Source organism: Rhineura floridana, chromosome 12 (genome assembly GCF_030035675.1).
Source record: "Rhineura floridana isolate rRhiFlo1 chromosome 12, rRhiFlo1.hap2, whole genome shotgun sequence".
In the NCBI taxonomy this organism is placed as follows: Eukaryota; Metazoa; Chordata; class Lepidosauria; order Squamata; family Rhineuridae; genus Rhineura; species Rhineura floridana.
Genome location: NC_084491.1, coordinates 40,125,286 through 40,145,469, shown reverse-complemented (window position 1 = coordinate 40,145,469; position 20,184 = coordinate 40,125,286). Strand labels below are relative to the sequence as shown.

Here is a 20,184-nt window from a genome sequence, read left to right as displayed (position 1 = left end):
CCAGTCATTCCCTGACACATTTGCTGATCTGAAAGATCTGATGGGTGGGTGATATTCGGCTTCAACGGCGGTTGACATGTGACAGTGTTTGATAGGTGGTGCGGGGCTGGGGTTTCATTTTTGAGATTTTAAGATTCGATGCCTGCCAAAACCGAGGCAAGTGAAGAAAAGCCGAGGAGCCTTAAAGTGCTGGAAGGTTTGAGGAGGGGCGTCCCACTTGCAACGCAAACTGGCATTTTGAGTTTGACATTTTGCAGCCAATAGCAGCTATCGGCAAAACGGGAAATTCTGACAAACGTTGCAAATTTGGTTTGGGGGGCATTCCGGCCTGTGACTATTTGCTTCGGCTTTATTGACACCCATCTGGGAATCGGCTTTGGCCTCTATAATTTGCCTGGAAGAAATCCACATGGGCGATTTGTGAGTTTCCCCAGGAATACACAGCAAGCACACCTGGAAAGGTGAAACAGAGACCCCTCCACGCAACTTTTTCACAGGCAGATAACATTACATGGGGCTCGGCACACAGATGTTCAAATCATGCCACTCTTCCCCTTCACAAACGGAGGAGAGGGGGAATGGACGAGAAGTCGTGTGAATCAGCCTCTGCAAGGACTGCCTGCGTGGCATCACCTGTGCGATGGAGAGGAAGGCTGTTGGCCTTCTCCTCTCCTAAGACGCTCCGTCACCACCCCAAGAATGCACCCCGGTTGGTAATGACGTAATCCATTACATCAGTTCTAAGGTACTTAAAGGAAGTTCTGTCAAGGTGCCCACAGTATTTAGGAGGTCTGTGTGTGCTTAAAAAAATGAAACACAAAACAAAAACACAACCCTGCAACTCTGTTATCCAAACTAAACACATTTGCATGTAACGCCTTATTTTTTTTTTTGCAACAGCTGGCCCTTAGAGGTGGATTGCTTCTGTACATGGAAGCTCGATTCTTTGCTCTCATGGCTACTAGTTGTGGACCCCTCTTTCCCCTCCCACTCTTGGCAGGGAGTGTCTGGGGCCCCTTTTAAAGCCCTCAGAGCTGAGCCAGTAGTCAACCCCCCTACACACACACATCTGGGGGAAGCAAATCCCCCAAATTAATCAAAGGAATAAGGGTTTCCTTCTTTGCCTGTCCACAGTCTGCTGCCCACCAGTTTCACTGGGTTGACACCGAGTTCTAGTATTATGAGATCATGAGCACAACTTTGCAGACCTCCATGATAAGCCACGCCCCACACCTGTTTCATATAGAAGCAACCAATCCCATCCCATCCACAACAGAGGTCACAGCGAGTCTTGGGTTTGTTGACGTCCACATGAAAAAACGAGCCTCTCTCTCTCACCCCTCCCAAAGGCAATGGGTAGGTTGGCCAAGGTCATGCAGGAACTTGGGACTAGGAGGTGGGGGGTGTCCTGGCATTGGGCCAAAAGTATTACCCTTACCACAAATTAGCCAGAGAGAGAGGGCGCAAAGACAGGAAGAGCGTCTCTTTTTTTGGTGCATCCAAATTCAAGACACATCTCACATCTAACAGCTGCAAAGCACCCCCCCACGCACACACCTGCAACCAAAGAGGGCCCATCCAGTCCAGCATCCTGTTCTCACAGTGGCCAACCAGATGCCCATGGGAAGCCCGTAAGCAGGACCTGAGCGCAAGAGCACTCTCCCTTCTTCGGGGTTCCAGCGACTGGCATTCAGAAACATACTATCTCCAACCACGCATCTGGGGCTGTGATTGCTCGAGGGTGAGGGAAGGGCAAACTGCTCAGAGGCACCCTCTCCTCAACTGCATCACAGGGGAAGGGCCATAGTTCAATGGCAGCGCATGTGCCTTGTATGCGGAATGTCCTAAGTCCAATCCCAGCATCTCCATGCAGGGCTCGGATAGAGCCCTGACTGCAACCCTGGAGGGCTGATGCCAATTAATGTAGACAGTACTAAGGCAGCTTCCTATGTTCTGGGGTTTAGCCCTAGTGTCGAGGAAAGGGTTGGTGCCGCACTCCCAAGAGCCCTAGATAACAGGGATGGTGTTTCTGCACAGACACGTTTCTCCATAGACTAGGAAGATGTTCGCAAAGTAGGAGAGGGGGCAATGAGATCTATTCTCCCAAAGTCGGCACTCCCGGCTAAGGATGGAGCAAGCATTCAGCAACAGTTATAAGAAGGGTATTGGGTGGGGAAGGGTTTTCCTGAGCAAAGGTGCCCGTCTCCGACCAGGGCAGACCTGTGCAACTTGAAAAAGGGCCACAGCCTCACGGGAGAGTGCCTGCTTTGCATGCCGATGGTTCCAGCATCAATCCCCAATGGCATCTCCACGCAGGGTTGGGGGAAAGATCTCTGCTTGACATCCTGGGGAACCGCTGCCGGTCAGAGTAGTCAGTACCGAGCTAGATGGAACAAACGGTCTATTCGCTATAAGGTGACTTCTTATGTGCAGAACTTGTGACCTACGGGCTGAACAAAACCCGAGGGGGAGGGGAGATTTCAAAGTTGCGTGTCCCCCCTGGCCCCGTCTCTGTTCCAGCTCAGCAGTTCTGAGGGAGATTGCAAGTCTGCGCTCAGACTCTGGTTTCCCCCCCTCCCCGTACTTCCCATTATTAACAATTCAGTAGCAAAATAGCAAGATGCCGTTTGTTTTCACACAATCCCTCAACACTTGTGTACCCGCCCCTGTGACACCCGGTTGCCATGACACCTCCACAGATCTCTCCTTCCCCAACGCTGCCTGCAAGGGAGATGTGATTGGGGGGGGGCAGAGAATGATAGGTCCAGGCATTTGCATCCAGTCAGTCTCTTTCTCTCTCTCAAATACACACACACACACACACAGAGTCAACTGATCCTTTGACTCTATGTTTTTCTACTGGGTTTAAAATAGCAGAAATATAGCAGGTGAAACCTTTCCCTATTGCCACTCAGAAATGCTAATGGTTAAGTGGGATATAAGTGTCACAAACAAACAAACACACACAGGAAAAGCTTTGCCTGCTGATTTTCTGACCAAAACAGTGGCAACAGCAGCAGCAGCAACAGGCAGGCAGTTGTTGTTAGGGGCAGAGGAGCAGCAGCCAGTTAAGAAGTTTGGCAGCCTTGCACGGCTCACTGTTCATTGGTTCGAAAGTAGGATACTAGGAAAATGGGTTCCAACAGGGAATGCCTCCTGGTCAGACTGGGGAGAAGGAGGAAGAGCACGGAAAAGTGGAAGAGAGGGATTTTCAAGGGAAAGAAACAGAACAGCAGATGTTGGGAGGGGGTGTCAATAAAAGCGAACATTCTCAACACCACCACTTGGTGGCGGGAGAGACCAGCTCTGTATTCCTGATTCTTGATGGGGAGGAGACCTCACAGCATGCTGAGATTCCTTGCAGCCTGCTGGCCCTCTACGACATCCTTTGCAAACATAGCCTGCTTCCCCTTTTTATCAAAGATCCCCTACGAACAGCTTCCCAAACGGCTGGGTTTCCCTTTAAAGGTGTACTCAAACGCCACCCCTCCCTCTTCTGAGCCAGCCTCACTAGGAGGTTGCACAGAGATCTCCAGGAACCCCAATCAGATACCAGATGGCAACTGGCAAGGAAAGCATGTGGGACTGGCAATGATCTATGCTGGGGGTTTGGATGCGCTGCTCCACCCCCCACAAGGCAGGGGTGGGGAACCGTTTTTTCAGCCTGAGGCTTCCTTTATGGGCAAACGTCTGGAGGCTGCATGCTAGCGGTTGGTCGGTCGAGGGAGAGGCAAAAGTAGGCAGAGTAATGGGCATGACTCTTAACTTCAGGAGTAGGCTACACTTTCAGCCGTGCCAAACCCAGAAGTCTGTATCAGTTCCTGCCCGCACACACACAACGGACATCTGTCCATCCTCCGCTCAGGCAAGCAAAAGAGACTGTCACAATTCAAGGGCGCATTCCAGCCAGGCAAAAGCACTGGGGGGCGGGTGGGCATGGCTAGTGAGGGGGTGTGGTCTGGGGAGACTCTCAAGGGCCAGGCAAAGAGGCCTAGAGGGCCCCCTTCAGACCTCTGGCCCGAGGCTCCCCAGAGACGGGTACTTTCCCCTGAGAAGCACCCTCAGGCAAGCAGCAGGAAGTCTCCTACTTCCATCGCCCATCCTGTGGTGATCTTGAGGTCTCCCTCAGCAGGGGGGCAACAGTGAATGGCTCCTTCATTTGAACTCCAAAGCAATCGCCCTTGGATTTTCCACTAATTTGCTTATTCTCCACCACTGCTCTCACAGTGGCCAACCCGACGTCCTAATGGAGAAGCCCAAAAGGAGGACCTGAGTCCTGCAGCGCTCTCTGAACTTGTGACGTGTACATAGGGACCCGATAGTGTTGACTGACCAGTAGTCCACTGAGCCTGTCCTATGGAATAATTCACTTCCTGGTGGATTGGGCCCCATGTCAATAAATGGGTGTTTTGTGAATGAGAACCAGAGCTACTACAATGTCCCATCTCTGGCACCAAAGCGCCTTGTGCCGGACCCTGCAAAAGGCTCGTCGTAGCGCCGTTGGAAACGCTGGGGATCTGAAAAGCTGTGCTGGGGAAGGTGTGCATGAGAAACCCATTCGGAAGAAAACAATCTGGAGGGGGTTAACACACTGCTGTAACATGGAAAGGGACGGAGGAGCAGGGGAGATGGGGGGGGAGCGGTTTAAAGAGAACCCGTCACGCTTTTTTCCTTTGGCACATAAAAAAGCTCTTTTGTCCCCCATCCCAATACAAAAACAGGGAGCACAGGCATGGAAAGCAGCAACCTCGCATCCCCCCTCCCCAATTCTGCTCCAACAGCTGTCGCATTCAGGCCAAGATTCCTGTCCCGCTGCCAGTGGCTTGGGTCTCCTGGGAAGCAGCTGGAAGCTGGAAGAATAGAGGGGTCACTTTGGATTTCGCTCTGGAAGGCAGCCGAGGCGGCAGCGTTCCTTTGATCCCGCCAAAGGGAAAGACAACGGGGACTTATTAACAAGGAGTGATGAGTGCAAACTGGGGCATGCACAGGAGCTTAGAGGGAGGCGTGTCTCCTCTTCTGGGCAAGGAGGTTTCTAGGAACCTTTCCAGAAAACGTTGGCACGGAGCGGGTCCCACCTGTTGCTGACAGACAGCTGGAGAGGCCATGCCAGCGAGAGAATGTTTCCTCCTCTTCCCACATAGCTGGAAATGAGCATGCCACAGCGTCAAATGAGTAACTCTTGTGTCGATTACCTGGAGGGGCATGGCTTGCCATCGTCTCCAGCGCGCAACAGAGGTTTGGGGACACCTCCCATCCATCAGGTTTCTAGGTCTCAAGATTGCCATTCCTGCCACGGAATCCCAAGCATCCCGGAGGCTGCTTCTCATGTTAGAACTTCATAAAGTCATACTTGTGAAAAGCCACACATCTTTTGCCTCAGGAAGGAACGGCCACACCAGAATCTTTCTTGTAAACCAAATCCCTGCTCGTAAAGCCGATCTGCTTTCAGACACGTGGGCCAACCTCCCTCCACCTACAAAGATATTGTGCATGTTTATTCAGCAATATGCCTCATGGGCCTTACACCTATGCAAGCATGAATGAAATCAAAGCCTTGGACAAAGTGCAGGTGCCTTCATACACAACTGTGGATCCCCATGTGAACTATAAATGGGAGAGAATAGCTAATAATGAAGCTTCACTTTGTCCTTCAGTGTAAGTAGATTTCTAGTCCCCATTAGTTTTAGGCAAACATTTAAAGAAGTGAAAAGGCTAAAACCCAACAGAGGAAGGGGGCTGGGTGGGGATATTATGATTTGAGCGAGGTGACAGAGGAGGTGATTCATGCTTAGGCCCAATCAGTTGTCCTTGTGACTCTTAATCCTGACATTCCACAAGGCCAGGTGCAAAAGAGCGCAGGGCTTTTGCACCCTTACTAGTTACCTAGAAGAGGACATTTCACCACTTCTACCCAACCATTAAGGGTGCAGCAGCCCTGTGCCAAACTAAATTCCACATGGCACCATTCCTTTAAAAGGGAGGGATCGGGTCTCAAACCTAGCCAAAAGGCATCTGTCCTCACCTGCCCTTACAGTTCACAGGATGAGAGGGCTGTCAGCTGTGAAATAATGGAGCGTTGCACATGCTCCAGCAAAGTCATTATGAATTTAAGGCTGACCCCTGGCACCTAAAACAGATTCCCTTCATTGTGATAAGCAGCCAAATTGCCTTTATGATTACCCTGTGCAGCTCAAATCATGCCTTTATCTCAGTGATATTCTTAAACCTCCCTTTAAGTACTTGCGCCTGCTCTGCCTGGGCTTTCAAATGGTAAAAGATGGCCTCTCCCCCCCCCCATTCTTCCTCCCTCCCTTCTTTCTACTGTATCATGTGTGAATGCCCAGGTTCCTTTCTGGCTGTCTGCTACACCAGCCTTCCCCAACCTGGTGCCCTCCAGATGTTGTTGGCCTCCAATTCCCATCACCTTCAGCCAGCGTGGTCAATGGTCAGGGACGATGAGAACGGGAGTCCAGCAACATCTGGAGGGCGACAGGTTGAGGAAGGCTGCACTACCCAACCTCAGTGCTATCACTTCTTCCTGCAGCAGGTTGCAAAGCCTGGAGTGGAGTTTTGAGGGAATAATAGGCAAAGCGTGCCTTCTTTCTCCTCTTTGATGCTCATCAGGATATGGCAAGAGTCAGTGAAACCCTGGCCTGGGTTTGTGGTGACCCAGCCCAGAGGAACACAGGACACTGCCTTATACTGAGTCAGTATAGCTCACACTGACTGGCAGCGGCTCTCAAGGGTTTCAGCCCTACCTGGAAATGCCTGGGACTGAACCTGGAGCCCAGGTCAGATGCTTTAGCTGCAGCCCCTTCCCAAACCCTCCTTGGCCTACACCGGTGGACAGAAGGAAACTGCTTTCTCTGTGCTGGGGAGGGAAAGAGAGAAACGGGGGGGTTGTGTGCCTTGTCTTTGTCTGAAACCCCTGGAAACTCACCCAGAGGTTCAGCAGCTGCTGTCGGCATTTCAAGCCCCTGCAATGGGCTTTGGGACAGATGCCAAATGGGTCTTAGGCCTTAATCTCTTCTGCTGGGTCACCTATTGCTTGTCAATCAAGCACTTCCTGGAGGGGGTGGGGGGCCCTGCATTCTGCCCCTTGTCCTGCAGACCAGGAGACTAGGTTCACATGGGCTGGGCCGTCTGGGAAACAATCCGTTTCAAAGCTGTCAAGTTTTGCTCCTGAACTGGGGGGTGTCTGCACTGGGGCAAAAGTTGCTGCTCTGGTACTGTGTGATTTACTTCTCCGTTTATGTACTTGAGATGTGTTGCTTTGCTTCAAACTGAACCTGACGGGACAGGTAACAAGAGGTTTCAAAATGGCATCTCCTCCCAAATACTCATACCTCCCCCCCCTACTCCCATCTCCACCCTCCCAGCTATTGTCCCTGGATCAAGAAGACAGTCTCTTCATTGCCGGAAGGCTCTTTCTCAGTTTATTATTATTATTATTATTATTATTATTATTGGCTTGCTTGACTTGTCACCAACAAGCATTGTCTACCACACTTCCTACTTAAAGTTGTCAGCTGATTAAAGATTCATCTTTGGTTGATTTCATCAAGGGCCTTTTAACTAAAGAATCAATTTCATTCACTGATTACACTGAAAACAATTGTGAATGTCGCTGAAAGTGTGAATGTGACGGGTGGGAGTCTGAGAAAACCTTACAGCAGCCTCCCCTAACCTGACGCCCCCTCCAGATGCTTTGGACTACAACGCCCATCAGCCCCAGCGAACACAGCCATGCTGGCTGGGGCTGATGGGCGTTGTCATCTGGAAACATCTGGAAGAGGCACCAGGTTAGGGGAGGCCACTTTACGTTTTCAGAAGCAAAATCTACCACTAGAAGGAAACGGCATCATCTTCCACAGTTTTGTTCTAACTTCCTCCTCGCCCAATTAGCGAGAACCAAAAGCATCTCAAAGAAAACTGGATGGCCAAATTGGTGTGTGTGAGGCTTTAAATATCAGCTTCAATGATGAAAATTGGCTTCCCTTGATCACTCCCCCCTTAAGCTTTTGTCGTTCACAGTGCAATCTGATGCATGTTTGCTCAGAAGCAAGTCTCACTGAGTTCAGTGCTGTTTACCCCCAAGGAAGAGTCCGCAGGAGTGAAACCTCAACCTCCCAGCGAAACCAATTCATTACATAATATATATTATATATACACATAACCACATATACACACATTTAGGTATATATGTGCATATGTATAAATGTGTGCTTGTGTGTGTATACGCGTGTATTGAATGCATGACAAATGTTCGCATGCCTTTATTTAATGGTATTATGGGTGGTATTCAGCTAAATTCTACTCAGAGTACCCATTGACATTAATGGACCCAAGTTAGTCATGTTTAGTAATTTCAATGGTTTTACTCTTAGTTGAATACCACCCCATGATTTTAAATACATTGCAAGTCGATTGGAGACCTCTGAGTGACAAGGGACTAATAAGTCATCATCATCATCATCATACAAAAAGACTTGCAGCTGTAGAATATGCACCTGGGGGCAACTGTACAGGGTTGTGAGGAAACGTAACAACTGAGCATGGGTCTCTGCAGTTGCCAAAGATCCTGCCTTGCTCTAGACTGCAGAGCTCTGCCTGACTCTGTATCTCTGTGACCGTGGATGAAGCTGTCCTGTGCATGCATGAGCCTGTGGATGCTTGAAGGAGCATGTTCCCATGCAGGGCAACATGCGCATCCTTAGGAGGGCCCTCAAAAACACATGTGAGCACCAGTGAGCCTCTCAGAGTCTCCTTATTAAGTCCTCCTCCTCCACACGTAAGCCAGCCGTGACAAAGTTGCACGTCTTGCTGCATGGATTCACCTCAGCTGACAAATGTCCTGCAATGCCAGGAAAGCTATTACATGAACAGATTGTGGGAATAAAATATTAAAGTTCCACTTATCCATCTTTTTAATGTGCTGAAACTCTTAATGCCAGCTTTCACCTCTGCTGCAGCAAATCATCATAGGGGGAGACTGAGTCACCCAGGCATGTTCCCTCCTTGCAAAGCAGAGTGATCTTCTGTGGGGTGGAACAGTTCTGTGGAAAGCGTTTGTATACACAAAACTTCAAGGAGGGTAAGAGGGTCTTCTCAGAGTGCTCTCTGAACTAGGTCCACCTGTGGCTGTGTAAAAATGATCATTTGTGAGAAATGTAAGGCAGTATGCAACAACTACCGCCCGGTTGTAAATATCCCCTTCTTAGGGAAGGTGATTGAGAGGGTTGTGGCTCAGCAACTGCAAGTACTCCTGGATGAAACAGATTATCTTGACCCATTCCAGTCTGGGTTCAGGCCTGGTTATGTGACTGAATCGGCCTTGGTTGCCTTGATGGATGACCTTTATCAGGAGAAGGACAAGGGGAGTGCGACCCTGTTATTCTTACTTGATCTCTCAGTGGCCTTTGATACCATTGACCATGGTATCCTTCTGGGCCAACTTGGTGAGATGGGTATTGGAGGCACTGTTTTACAGTGGTTCCAATCCTATATCAAGAGTCATTTTCAGAGAATAGCATTGGGTGACTGTCTTTCGGCCCTCTGGCAGTTGTGCTGTGGGGAGCCACAGGGTACCATCTTGTCCCCCATGCTGTTTAACATCTATATGAAGCCCTTGGGAGCGGTCATCAGGAGATTTGGGATGAGGTGTCAGCAGTATGCTGACGATACCCAGCTCTATTTCTCTGTAACATCTGAATCAGGAGAGGCTTTGCAATCCCTGGACCACTGCTTGGACTCAGTGGTGAGCTGGATGAGGGCCAATAAACTGAGTCTGAATCCTAGCAGGACGGAGGTGCTGTGGTTTGGTGGTTCTTGGGTTCGGATAACTGGTCAGTTGCCTGCTTTGGATGGGGTTGTATTCCCTCTGAAAGAGCAGGTCCGTAGTCTGGGGTGCTCCTGGATCCATCTTTGTCACTAGAGGCCCAGGTGACCTCAGTGGCTAGGAGTGCCTTTTACCAGCTTCGGCTGGTAAGAGAGCTGCGGCCATTTCTGGACCAGGATAGCCTGACCTCTGTTGTCCATGCACTGGTAACCTCCAGGCTGGATTACTGTAATGTGCTCTATGTGGGGCTACCCTTGAGGTTGATCTGGAAGCTGCAGCTGGTGCAAAATGCGGTGGCAAGACTGCTCACTGGAGCAGGGTATCACCAGCATGTCACTCTGCTGCTGAAATAATAGCACTGGTTACCTATGAGCTACCGGGCTAAATTCAAGGTTCTAGTTTTGGTGTACAAAGCCTTATACAGCTCGGGACCAGGATACCTGAAAGACCGTCTTACCCCTTATATACCCAGTCGATCACTGCACTCTGCAGGTGAGGGTCTCCTGCAGATACCATCTTATCAGGAGGTCTGTTCTGCACAACACAGGAAACGGACCTTTAGTGTAGTGACACCTACCTTTTGGAATTCCCTCCCCTGAAATATTAGACAGGCGTCATTTCTGTTATCTATTCAGCGCCTACTGAAGACTTTCCTCTTTCAACAAGGCTTTTAAGTAGAGACTTTATCCCAGTGTGTGTCTGTGTTGGAATTGCTTTTTAATGTTTTTAAATCTTTTTTTTTTTAATGTTTTTAAAGCTTTTTAAAAAAAATGTTTTTAAAGATGTTTTGTTTTAATATATTTTAAAGTCTGTTTTTATGACTTTTTAAAGTGTTTTTAGTGCTTTTGTTTGCTGCCCCGGGCTCCTACTGGGAGGAAGGGTGGGAAATAAATCTAACAAATAAATAAATAAGGTAAGATAAATGCCATTGTTGTCTGTGGGGCGCATGTTAGAGATGTCTACAATTATCCATAGCTTTTAGTTCTCAATGTGAAAACCACGTATTTGCTGCTACTATCAGGTGTCCCAAAGAGGCAGCAGGTTTCAGAACATCACGACTGGGTCTGAGTTAATAAACAGCACAAAGACTTGATGTGCAAACTTTTGCACCATTGAGTCAATTGCCCCACAGCAAATTGCAACATTCTGGGAGCAGCCTTCTCCAACCTGACACCCTCTAGACAGTTTGGACAATTCCCATCAGCCTTGGCCCAACCCAGGTGTATGTTGCTGGGGCTGAAGGGAGCACAGCCATGCTGACTGGGGCAGAGGAGAGTGGCTATCCAAAACATTTGGTGGGCACGGGGTTGGGGAAGGCTGGCTTAAAGAGACAAAGGAAATAGTAGAAAATAATAAAAAATATCCTGTGGCACCATCATGAGCGAGCACAAGAGGCTGCACTTTCTCGGAGGTGACGCAGAAGGTTTGGGATTCCCCGCCCCCCAGACCAAAGATCCATTTGGCTCCCTTTTTGTGGGTTTTCAGACAGAAATTTCAAACAGGCTTTTAATATCAGGTAGAGCAATCCTAAGTGTGGTGGGGAGTGAAGTGGTGGGTGGTCTGACACTTCCAAAGCCCTGTCGGCTCATGCTGGCTAGGGCAGGAGATGGGGGGGGGGCGTGGATTGAACTATGCCAGTTCCAGGTTGACACAGATGATGGGCCAAATCTTGGAGCCTCTCAGGGGCTTTGGGTTGAGTGGATCCATGGCCACCTCCAACCCATCCTGGAAACGCCCTGTTTCAGGACTGCCTGCTATAAATATGTGCTTGGGCAGTTTTCTATGGGCATGCTAGGGTCCTCTGCACTGGGCATGGGAACCACCCACCCCCGAATTCAGAGCAGCACTGCTGTCCCACCCAAGCCCCCACCCGCCAGCGGATCTGCAGGCCAGGGTTGCACTGCAATTCTGCAAGTAATGATATTAGTTGCTGCCTTTTTAGGTCCTTCTTTTTGAACTCTGTGGTTTTAACTGTTGTAGGCTTATTCTTTAATAAATAAAGCCACTGTTTTTCTTTTCTTATAGAATCTGCTCTGGCTACTTTTTGGTAAAAAAACCAGGATGATGATGATGATGGTGAGTGACTCAGACCTGCCTTGCAAAAAATCAATGCTGGTAGACGAGTGTTTCAGAGGAAGGATACCAATGTGTGCCAAAATACCTGAGGGAATAAAAGAGCGGTACACATTCCTCGTGCACGCCTGCCCCCCTCCACCATTTACTCTTACAATCTCTGATCAAACAGCTTGCACAGGTTTTGGAGCGCTTCAAAAACCTATGTAACCTGTTTGACCGGAACACAACGAAAACGATTAGTGAAGTAGAACCACGAGCAACGACGTCTCCCTCCTATCGCTTTGTGAGTGTCTAAGAAACAATTTACCTGTACGTCGGGCCTGCCAGCTTGTCTGGCCGCTTGGTGGTTTAAGCTGAATTTGCTGCAAGTAGTTCTTAGGGGAGATGTTGTGCTCTGCCAACGATGCCTAAACTGTCTGCAAGCCTCAAACAAATCCACCTGTAATAGCTCAGAGAGGCCGTCTGAGCCTGCTCCAACGCTAGCCTAATCGGCCCTTGGGGAGTGCCAGATAAACATATTCCGAGGCCATGAATGATTAACAAGGATTTTACTTTATTTATGTATCCTGGTCTAATGAGGCAGTTGCTAATCCCCTCAAATGTAGCAGCCCCTGGTGGGGGGCACCTGACCAACAGCCTCCTCTTCCACCTGGGCTTCTCCCCCATGAGAGGCGTCAAAACCCATACTTGGGGGCGGGGTGTGTGTATTTATGTATTGCATGTTTCATTTCATTTTGCTCAGTTCCTTACCAACAATTATTCCGATTAAAACTGTCCACTGCTTAAGAGAGACGTTAATTGATTAATCATCGCATCTTTTCAACTGATGCATCCATTAACTAACCGATTAAACTGTAAAGCAGATTTGCACACAGCCCCAAACCTCGCCGTCACTAGATAGCTCTGCAATCGAAGAAGCAAAGCTGTTCCTGCCACTGCTTGCTGCAGTGCATAAAGGCCACACTTAAAAGATATGTTTTTCTCGTCCTCTGTAACGATGGAAGCATCAGTACTAAAACAGGCCTTTTTAAATCGATCAATCGATCGATCAATCAATCGATCGATAAATAAGGAGAGTCCATGAATTAAAACTTGCCATCACCAATTAGTTTACCAATTAAAGCAATTAAGTGCAGGGACGCACTCCTGGAAAAGGCCAAGTGGCCCACCTGGGTAATGACAGATTTCCCCAATGATAGGCCAATCCTCCTTGACTTTTGTCTAATTCTCTTTAGTGGCCTGGTCTGTGAGGCTAAGTGACTGAGGAGGGAATTGAGGAGTAAGATTCTTGAAGGGACTGTGCCACTTTGGACTGCAGACGTGATGCCACATTTAGGAATTCTCTCCTATATTAAAAACAAAAAAAACCCCAAACACCTTGCAGCTTGAAACTGAGCACTACAGGAAGAAGGCTGAGCCTGGAACGTCCTTTGGGACTTGCTACGTTTTTTGTTTTTTTGCAGAGAGAACTGGAGAATGGCACCCCCCCAACAAACCTAGCATCTGAAAAATGGTATAGTCTATGCTACCACCTCAGGATGCTACCCCCTAATTTGACTGCATGTCTGGAACAGACCTCAGGCAATGGCCTAACACTATTCCACGCATCAGCGCATTCTACACATTTAATGACACGGTGAGCAAAGTACTGTCTTTGGCTGTCTTGAAGTTCATTATTATGTTGCATCTTTCCTCCAAGAGCTCAGGACAGTGGACATGCTTCTCACACCCGTCCCCTTCCATCCTCACAACAACCCGGTGAGGTAGGTTAGGCTGAGAATGTGTGGCCGGCCCAGGGTCACCCAGTGAGCTTCATGGCCGAATGGGGATTTGAAACTGGGCCTCCCAGGCCCTACAGTAACACTCAAACCACTATAGGGGGCAGTGTGATGTAGTGGTCAGAGTGTCAGACTAGGGCCTGTGGGTTGTATTCAACTAAATCCTACTCAGAGCAGACCCAATTAAATGAATGAATCTGCTATTATTTATTTATTAGATTTATATCCCATCCTTCCTCCCAGTAGGAGCCCAAGGCGGCAAACAAAAGCACTAAAAACATTCTAAAACATCATAAAAACAGATTAGTCATGTCTATCAACTTCAGTGGGTCTACCCTCAGTAGTGCTAGCACTGAATTCCACCCTGGGAGACCAGGGTTCCAATCCCCACTGCGACCTGGGTGCCCTTCGGCCGCACATTCATTGGGAGGATAAAATGGGGAGGGGGAAAGCTGTGCATACTATCCTTGAGATCCTTGAAAGTGGGCTATAAATGTAATGCATAAATAATAATTAAAAAGTCACCACTGGCTCAGTGCGCTTTGAGTCAGCATTTTGAATTTAGAGTAGAGACCCAGTGAGCTTCATAGCTGAGCGGGGACTTGAACCTAAGCCTCCCAAGTCTGAGTCCGGCACTCGTGCAACCACACCACACAGACACACCTACTGCTCACCTCCTTCCCTGGATGACTGTAAATTCTGGTAATTATGAGCAAGGCAAAATAATTCCCTCTGCCCCAGCAAATTATTCCGCAAATTATAAACCTGCATCAAATCCTCCCTGGGCTGCCTTTTGTCCTCTACCAGCCTTCCCCATTTGTTGTTGGACTCCAACTTCCATCAGCCCTAGCCAGCATGGCCAATGGTCAGGGATGATGGGAATTGCAGTCCAACAGCTGGAGGGCGTCAGGATGGCAAAAGCAGGTCAAAGCGAAAAACAGCACCCCCAGAGTCTACTCAACCTCGGTGAGGTCACGTTGAAGGATTTGTCAAAGGATTTAGGAAGCAGACCTCAGATGCCCGGGAACCCAGTACAACTTGCATCCTCCCCCCATCCTGCATTTCCTTCCTCCTGATTTGTCCTTTCTTCCACACAAGCCCTGGAGGACTCATCAAGATGGCACAAAGCTTCATTAACTATCAGCGTGAGAGGTTCGCTTCACATTGTCAAGCTAGCTGTGCATCATTTGTACTGGGAAGAAAGCATCGTTCTCTCTCCACACCCACCTCACCCCCATCCCACGTAAGCCCCACGGGTCTGGCTCCCCCCATAAGCTATGCATCAAAGGAGAGCTCCCCACGGCGCATGAGAAACAGCCTCTGCAGAACGATCACATCTCACTTGAATGGATGTCAAACTGGGGGCTTTGCGTTGGATGGGGTTCTCTTTGCCCTTGTCGCAGAGCTTAGGCTCCAGCTGGACTACAGATTCAAAGCAGTATCATCCCACTTTAAACAGTCATGGCTTCCCCCAAAGAATCCTGGGAACTGTTAAGGGTGCCGAGATTTGTTATGAGACCTCTATTTCCCTCCCAGAACTACAATTTCCAGAGTGGTTTAACAATCAATCTCTCTCCCTAGGGAATTCTGGGAGTCGCAGGTCTGGGAGGGGAAATAGGGGTCTCCTAATAACTCTCAGCACCTTTAACAAACGACAGTTCCCAAGATTCTTTGGGAGAAGCCATGGCTGTTGAAAGTGGTATCCTAGTACAGTACAGTGTACAGTGCAGCTGGGACCTTAAAGGAAGTGGTTTGACCAATAGTCCTAAAAACCGTATAGGTAAGCAGTGAAGTAGGAAATGGGGGGGGGCACTTGCTCAGAACTAACCATTTTAAACACACGCACACCAGTAACCCCAAACCAACCCTACCAAGAAACAAAACCAAGGAATGTCCATAACCAGTGATCTCGGTGCCTTACTCCTTTGCAAACAATGGCAACTCTTTTTGCCTTACCCTTGTACCAAACCCTTTTGACATCTCTCGCGCTCTTGCAAGCACAACGGCTGGCTTTGAGACTCCTGTTGCTTACTTTGAGCCACACGTGGAAAGGAAAGCCAGGGGAACAAAGCATCGGGAATCAGAAGGCAGAAAAGCTCAAAGGGCGGAAATGAAAGAAGCAACTCCAGCAAGCCAGAGCTCTTTTGGGACCCCCCCCCCCGCTTTGAGTGAGGTGAGATGTGTTGGGGATTCCCCACTGGAGTGGTTCCGCCCTGAGAGGAAGGGGGAAGGCCTGGCAAGCAACAGCGGGGCGGCAAAAGGTGGTGTGCAACTTCATTAAAGTTCCCTCCAGCAATGCAGGCCCTGAACCACACAAGTTGCCTTCTTTTGGGGGGAGGGGGTGGAGTCCTACCTGTCACATTAACTTCCACCTGGCCGGATCGTGTGCCGATGGTGTTGGTGGCCTCGCAGACATACGTCCCCGCCAGGCTGTAGGTGACCGGCCCCTTGAAGAACAACGTGCTGTTTTGAACCTCTACGTTGTCAGGAAGTGATCCGTTCAGTCTGTCACGAGAGAAAGGCTCAGTGGTTAGCGTGAAGATTCTTTCCTGTAGCCAGTAAATCCTGCCTAATTCCTTTCAGCTACCTTGGCACATTTCTGTAGAGGAGATTCAAGCCCATCTGCTAGGGACCCCCTACGTCTTGTATAAACCTTCATCTCCTACATCCAATAGACTCTCTATGTTACGGCATCCAAAGCTGACCTTAAGAAAGGCCAATTGCAAAGGGCACCCCTTGCATGAGGGGAGAAAAGAGCTTTGATGTGATGGCAGCAGATTCATGTGGTATAGTACTTAGAGTATTGGACTAAAACCAGGGAAATCTGGTTTGAATCCTGACCCAGCCACAAAGCTCACAGAGTACCCTTGGGCTATGCATTATCTCTCAGCCTAACCTACCTACCAGGGTTGTTGCGAGGATAAAGTTAGTGAGAGTAATCCATATACACCACCACGAGCTCCTTGAAGGGTGGGATAAAAATGAAATGCTAATTTAAAATTGGAATCTGTACCCCCGCCCTTAGATTCATGCTGAAATTGAGGGACAGGTCTGATTTCAAGAACAAAAAGGGGCACAGGGATGAGGACCTGTGGCTTGCCTCCCTCCAGTTTCCCTTAAAACAGGGATAGGGCACCTCCCCAGATCTTATTGGCCTACAGCTCAAATCAGCCCTGACCATTGGCCATGCTGGCTGGGGCTGATGGGAGTCAGAGTCCAACAACACCCAGAGGCCCACAGGTTTCCAGAAAGTATTCTAGTATTTAGAATACCCCCACCTAGATATCTTGTAGGTTCATTAGACGGGACCCTCCTCTGCTTCCTCTTTTCTATGTAATGAAGCAGACCCACGTTTAGCACACACCTCTAACGCCATCAGTCTAGCTTGGGAGTGAAACCAGAGCTCCATCCTGCAGTGTGTGGTCTCCTCTGACGGGCAGAGCTTCTCCGAGTTCTGCAACGACTGTAGCTCAGGGGCAGAGCATCTGCTCTGCATACAGAAGGACCCAAGTTCTATACCCAGCATCTCCAGTTAAGGCTGGGAGAGGCCTGAAACCCTTAGAGAGCTCCTGTCAGTCAGTGTAGACCACACTCAGCTAAATGGACCAATGGTCTGACTTGGTATAAGCCAGCTTCCCATGTTTCCCCAGCAGAGAGAGAGAGAGAGGGAGAAAGAGAGAGAGAGGGGTCTCTGACAATTCTGCCACTCAGTTCTTTCAAGGGATGCTGTGCTTTGTTTCCAATATAATTGATGTCAAAGCACGGTGGATAATTTAATATGATAGATTTATGATCCGCCTGTTTTTTCTTCTATGTAATTTTGCAGTGATCTTTTCTTTTAAGCAAATAATTGCAATGAACCAAGTTCTTTAACTGGAAGTGCTGTGGGGATCAAACACAGGACATTCTTCATGAAAATAAAAAAATGTTTTGCCACCGGAGTATTCCTCCCACCCGCCACTTTTTCTCAAGCAATGGACCGTTACTGACATCTCAGAAGAGGATGGGCGGGTGAGATCTCAGTGAGAATTCTGCCCGTTGAAAGACCAAATTATGCAACATAAATAAATTATACAGACTATAACTGTGCCATTGCATAATTTATTCTGCTTTTGCCAGACTAGCCAAAGAGCTAAGTGGGGCATTAACACCCTGTCACTTGGAAACTGAAGCCTTGTCCCTTAATTACTGGAAATCCTGCCCATGCTCTTTTTATATCATAGTAGAGTTGGAAGGGGCCTATAAGGCCATTGAGTCCAACCCCTGGCTCAATGCAGAAAATATCTAACTTCAAAGTCTTTGGGTCTAGAAACTTGGAATTATCAAAAGAAATCTACAGGATTCTACAGCAATCTACAGGATGCTAAATTTGGCAACCAGTGGCAATTTCTTAGCCCAGGAATGAGACTTTTAAATCTGCCTTACTTCCGTAGAATGCATTTGCTAACAACAGCAGTTGCTAGCACCGACCTCATTGTTAATGGATCTTTTCCAACTTCCTAAGGACTAAAACTTTAGCCTCAAAATGTTACCCTGGTATGAGAGGGGAGTAACTCAGCGATGAATCAGTCCCTAAATACTTTGGAAAGTCATGGAGCAAGCAAACATAAACAGTCCTGTATACACACAGGAATATAATTATGCAGCTTGGTCATTTTTAATTACCAATACAAGGTAAAGTAATTACTTTAGCTAGAGCAACTGGATAGCCCAGAGCTCGCTGGCGGAATGCATGCTCTGCATGTCGAAGGACTCAGGCTCAGGCCTAGAAAGATCCTAAGTTGCAGATGATGGCAGGGACCTCTCTCTATGCAAGACCAGGGAGAACCACAACCAGTCAGAGTAGACTATCATGGCCTATATCAGGGACAGGAAACCTTTGGTCCTCCAGATGGCATTGGATTCCTGTTCCCATCAGCCCTAGCCAGCATGGCCAATGGTTAGGGGTGATGGGAGCTGATGTCCAGCATCATCTGGAGCACCACAGGTTCCCCAGCCCTCAGCTAGATGAACCAACACTGTGATTGAGAGGAAGACAGCTACCTAAGGACAAGACAGGGAATACTTCTACTTCCAAAAAGCACCAGCTGTAATCCACTAGCAGTAAATAAACAGAAAGAATTAGAATTCTTGCTGCAAGTATGTTAACATGCACAAAAATAAGAATCTATATAGGCAAAGACCCAGAGAGAACAGAGGTATTTATCACCCAAGCCAAGCCATGCCAATGTTATCTATCCAGGGAATGCACAACTCAGAAGGACAAGGGCACACTTCTGTGCAGAGTGCAAGGGAGGCTCATATTTTTTTTGAATGACTAAAGGGCAGAACATGACCAGCATCAGTTTGCAGATAAGCCCACAAGTTACTAGTCCACAAGAAACGTTATAGCCTGCTCACCTATTCATACCTACTTTAGTCTTTGGGACCCTGAAAGAAAAAAGGAACACTTTGGTGAAGCTTTTTTTAAAATTATTGTGTGCCGGACAAATTAGAAAAGAGGGACATAGTTCGTCCCTCCTCTCTTGACCACGAGAGCTCCCTTTCCCCCCACCGAATTTGACTTGTCCTTTCCGCCCTCCAACTGCCATTTTTAACATCTCTGCATTGGGATGGTACCTGCCCTGGATTATCTACAGCAGCCGTTTTTAACCAAGCATGCACTATCATCCATGAGCAGGATGCAATAGGAATTCTGCTCTTGGGATCACCCCTGCAGATACGACACAGCTAGTCACATCTGTGCCGTGTCCCATCCACCCCACATGGACCTGCAGCAAAGAGATAAGAGCTTCCTCCCATCCCACCTATATATTTTTTGCTATCCAGGCCTGTCTTGACCCTCTGTGCTGCTCACAGACCTTTAATCTCTCTTTCTCTTGCTTCTTTTCCTATGCCGGAGTCACCTCCCTCCCTCCCTTACCATTCAATAATGTCGTAAGGCAGCCTTCATCAATCTGGTCTCCTCCAGACATTTTGGACTACAAATCCCATCAGCCCTGACCATTAGCCATGCTGGCTGCGTGCCCTGGAGTTGTAGGGCCCCTCCAGACATCCTTGTTTTTGAGCATTCATCATGATTTGTGCTCATGATGTTGCTGGGATGGTTATACACACGATCACACTTTCAATACCATTGGCCCTGCAAAAACGTTGGGGCGGTCGTACTCCTTGGTTTGCAACAGGTGCACGTCCCATGATTTCTTGCTGAAATCCTGTCACTTTTAATACCACAAATGTTCTGGATTTGGTTTTGCTTTTGTTTGTCCCACTTTTATTCTGCTATAGTGCACAAGAGCCTCTCCAGACAGCAATAATGCGTTAACATTGGGGAAGTACAGCAGAACAACTAATAAAGCGGAATGGTGTGTGGATGGTCCAGTACAAATCCACCACTAACGCACTATTATTGCTCTAATGACATGTTGCAGAATACACCCGCAAAACATCTGGAGGGCATCTGGTTGGCAAAGGCCATTCCAAGCAACGACC

At 48.4% G+C, this 20,184-nt stretch overlaps 1 protein-coding gene across 2 annotated transcripts in view; it reads right to left on the bottom strand.

Annotated features, from left to right (window-relative positions):
• NECTIN1 (nectin cell adhesion molecule 1) overlaps positions 1-20,184 on the bottom strand; it is a 156,886-nt gene that overhangs the window by 8,182 nt on the left and 128,520 nt on the right. Inside the window, exons 5-6 of one of the 2 annotated variants that reach the window (XM_061592785.1) lie at positions 19,093-19,122; positions 16,046-16,197 (exon numbers count right to left, since the gene is read on the bottom strand). In XM_061592785.1, the coding sequence (XP_061448769.1) occupies positions 16,046-16,197; positions 19,093-19,122 (182 nt within the window). The remainder of the gene's footprint in view (positions 1-16,045; positions 16,198-19,092; positions 19,123-20,184) is intronic. The other variant, XM_061592786.1, reaches the window with a different exon arrangement.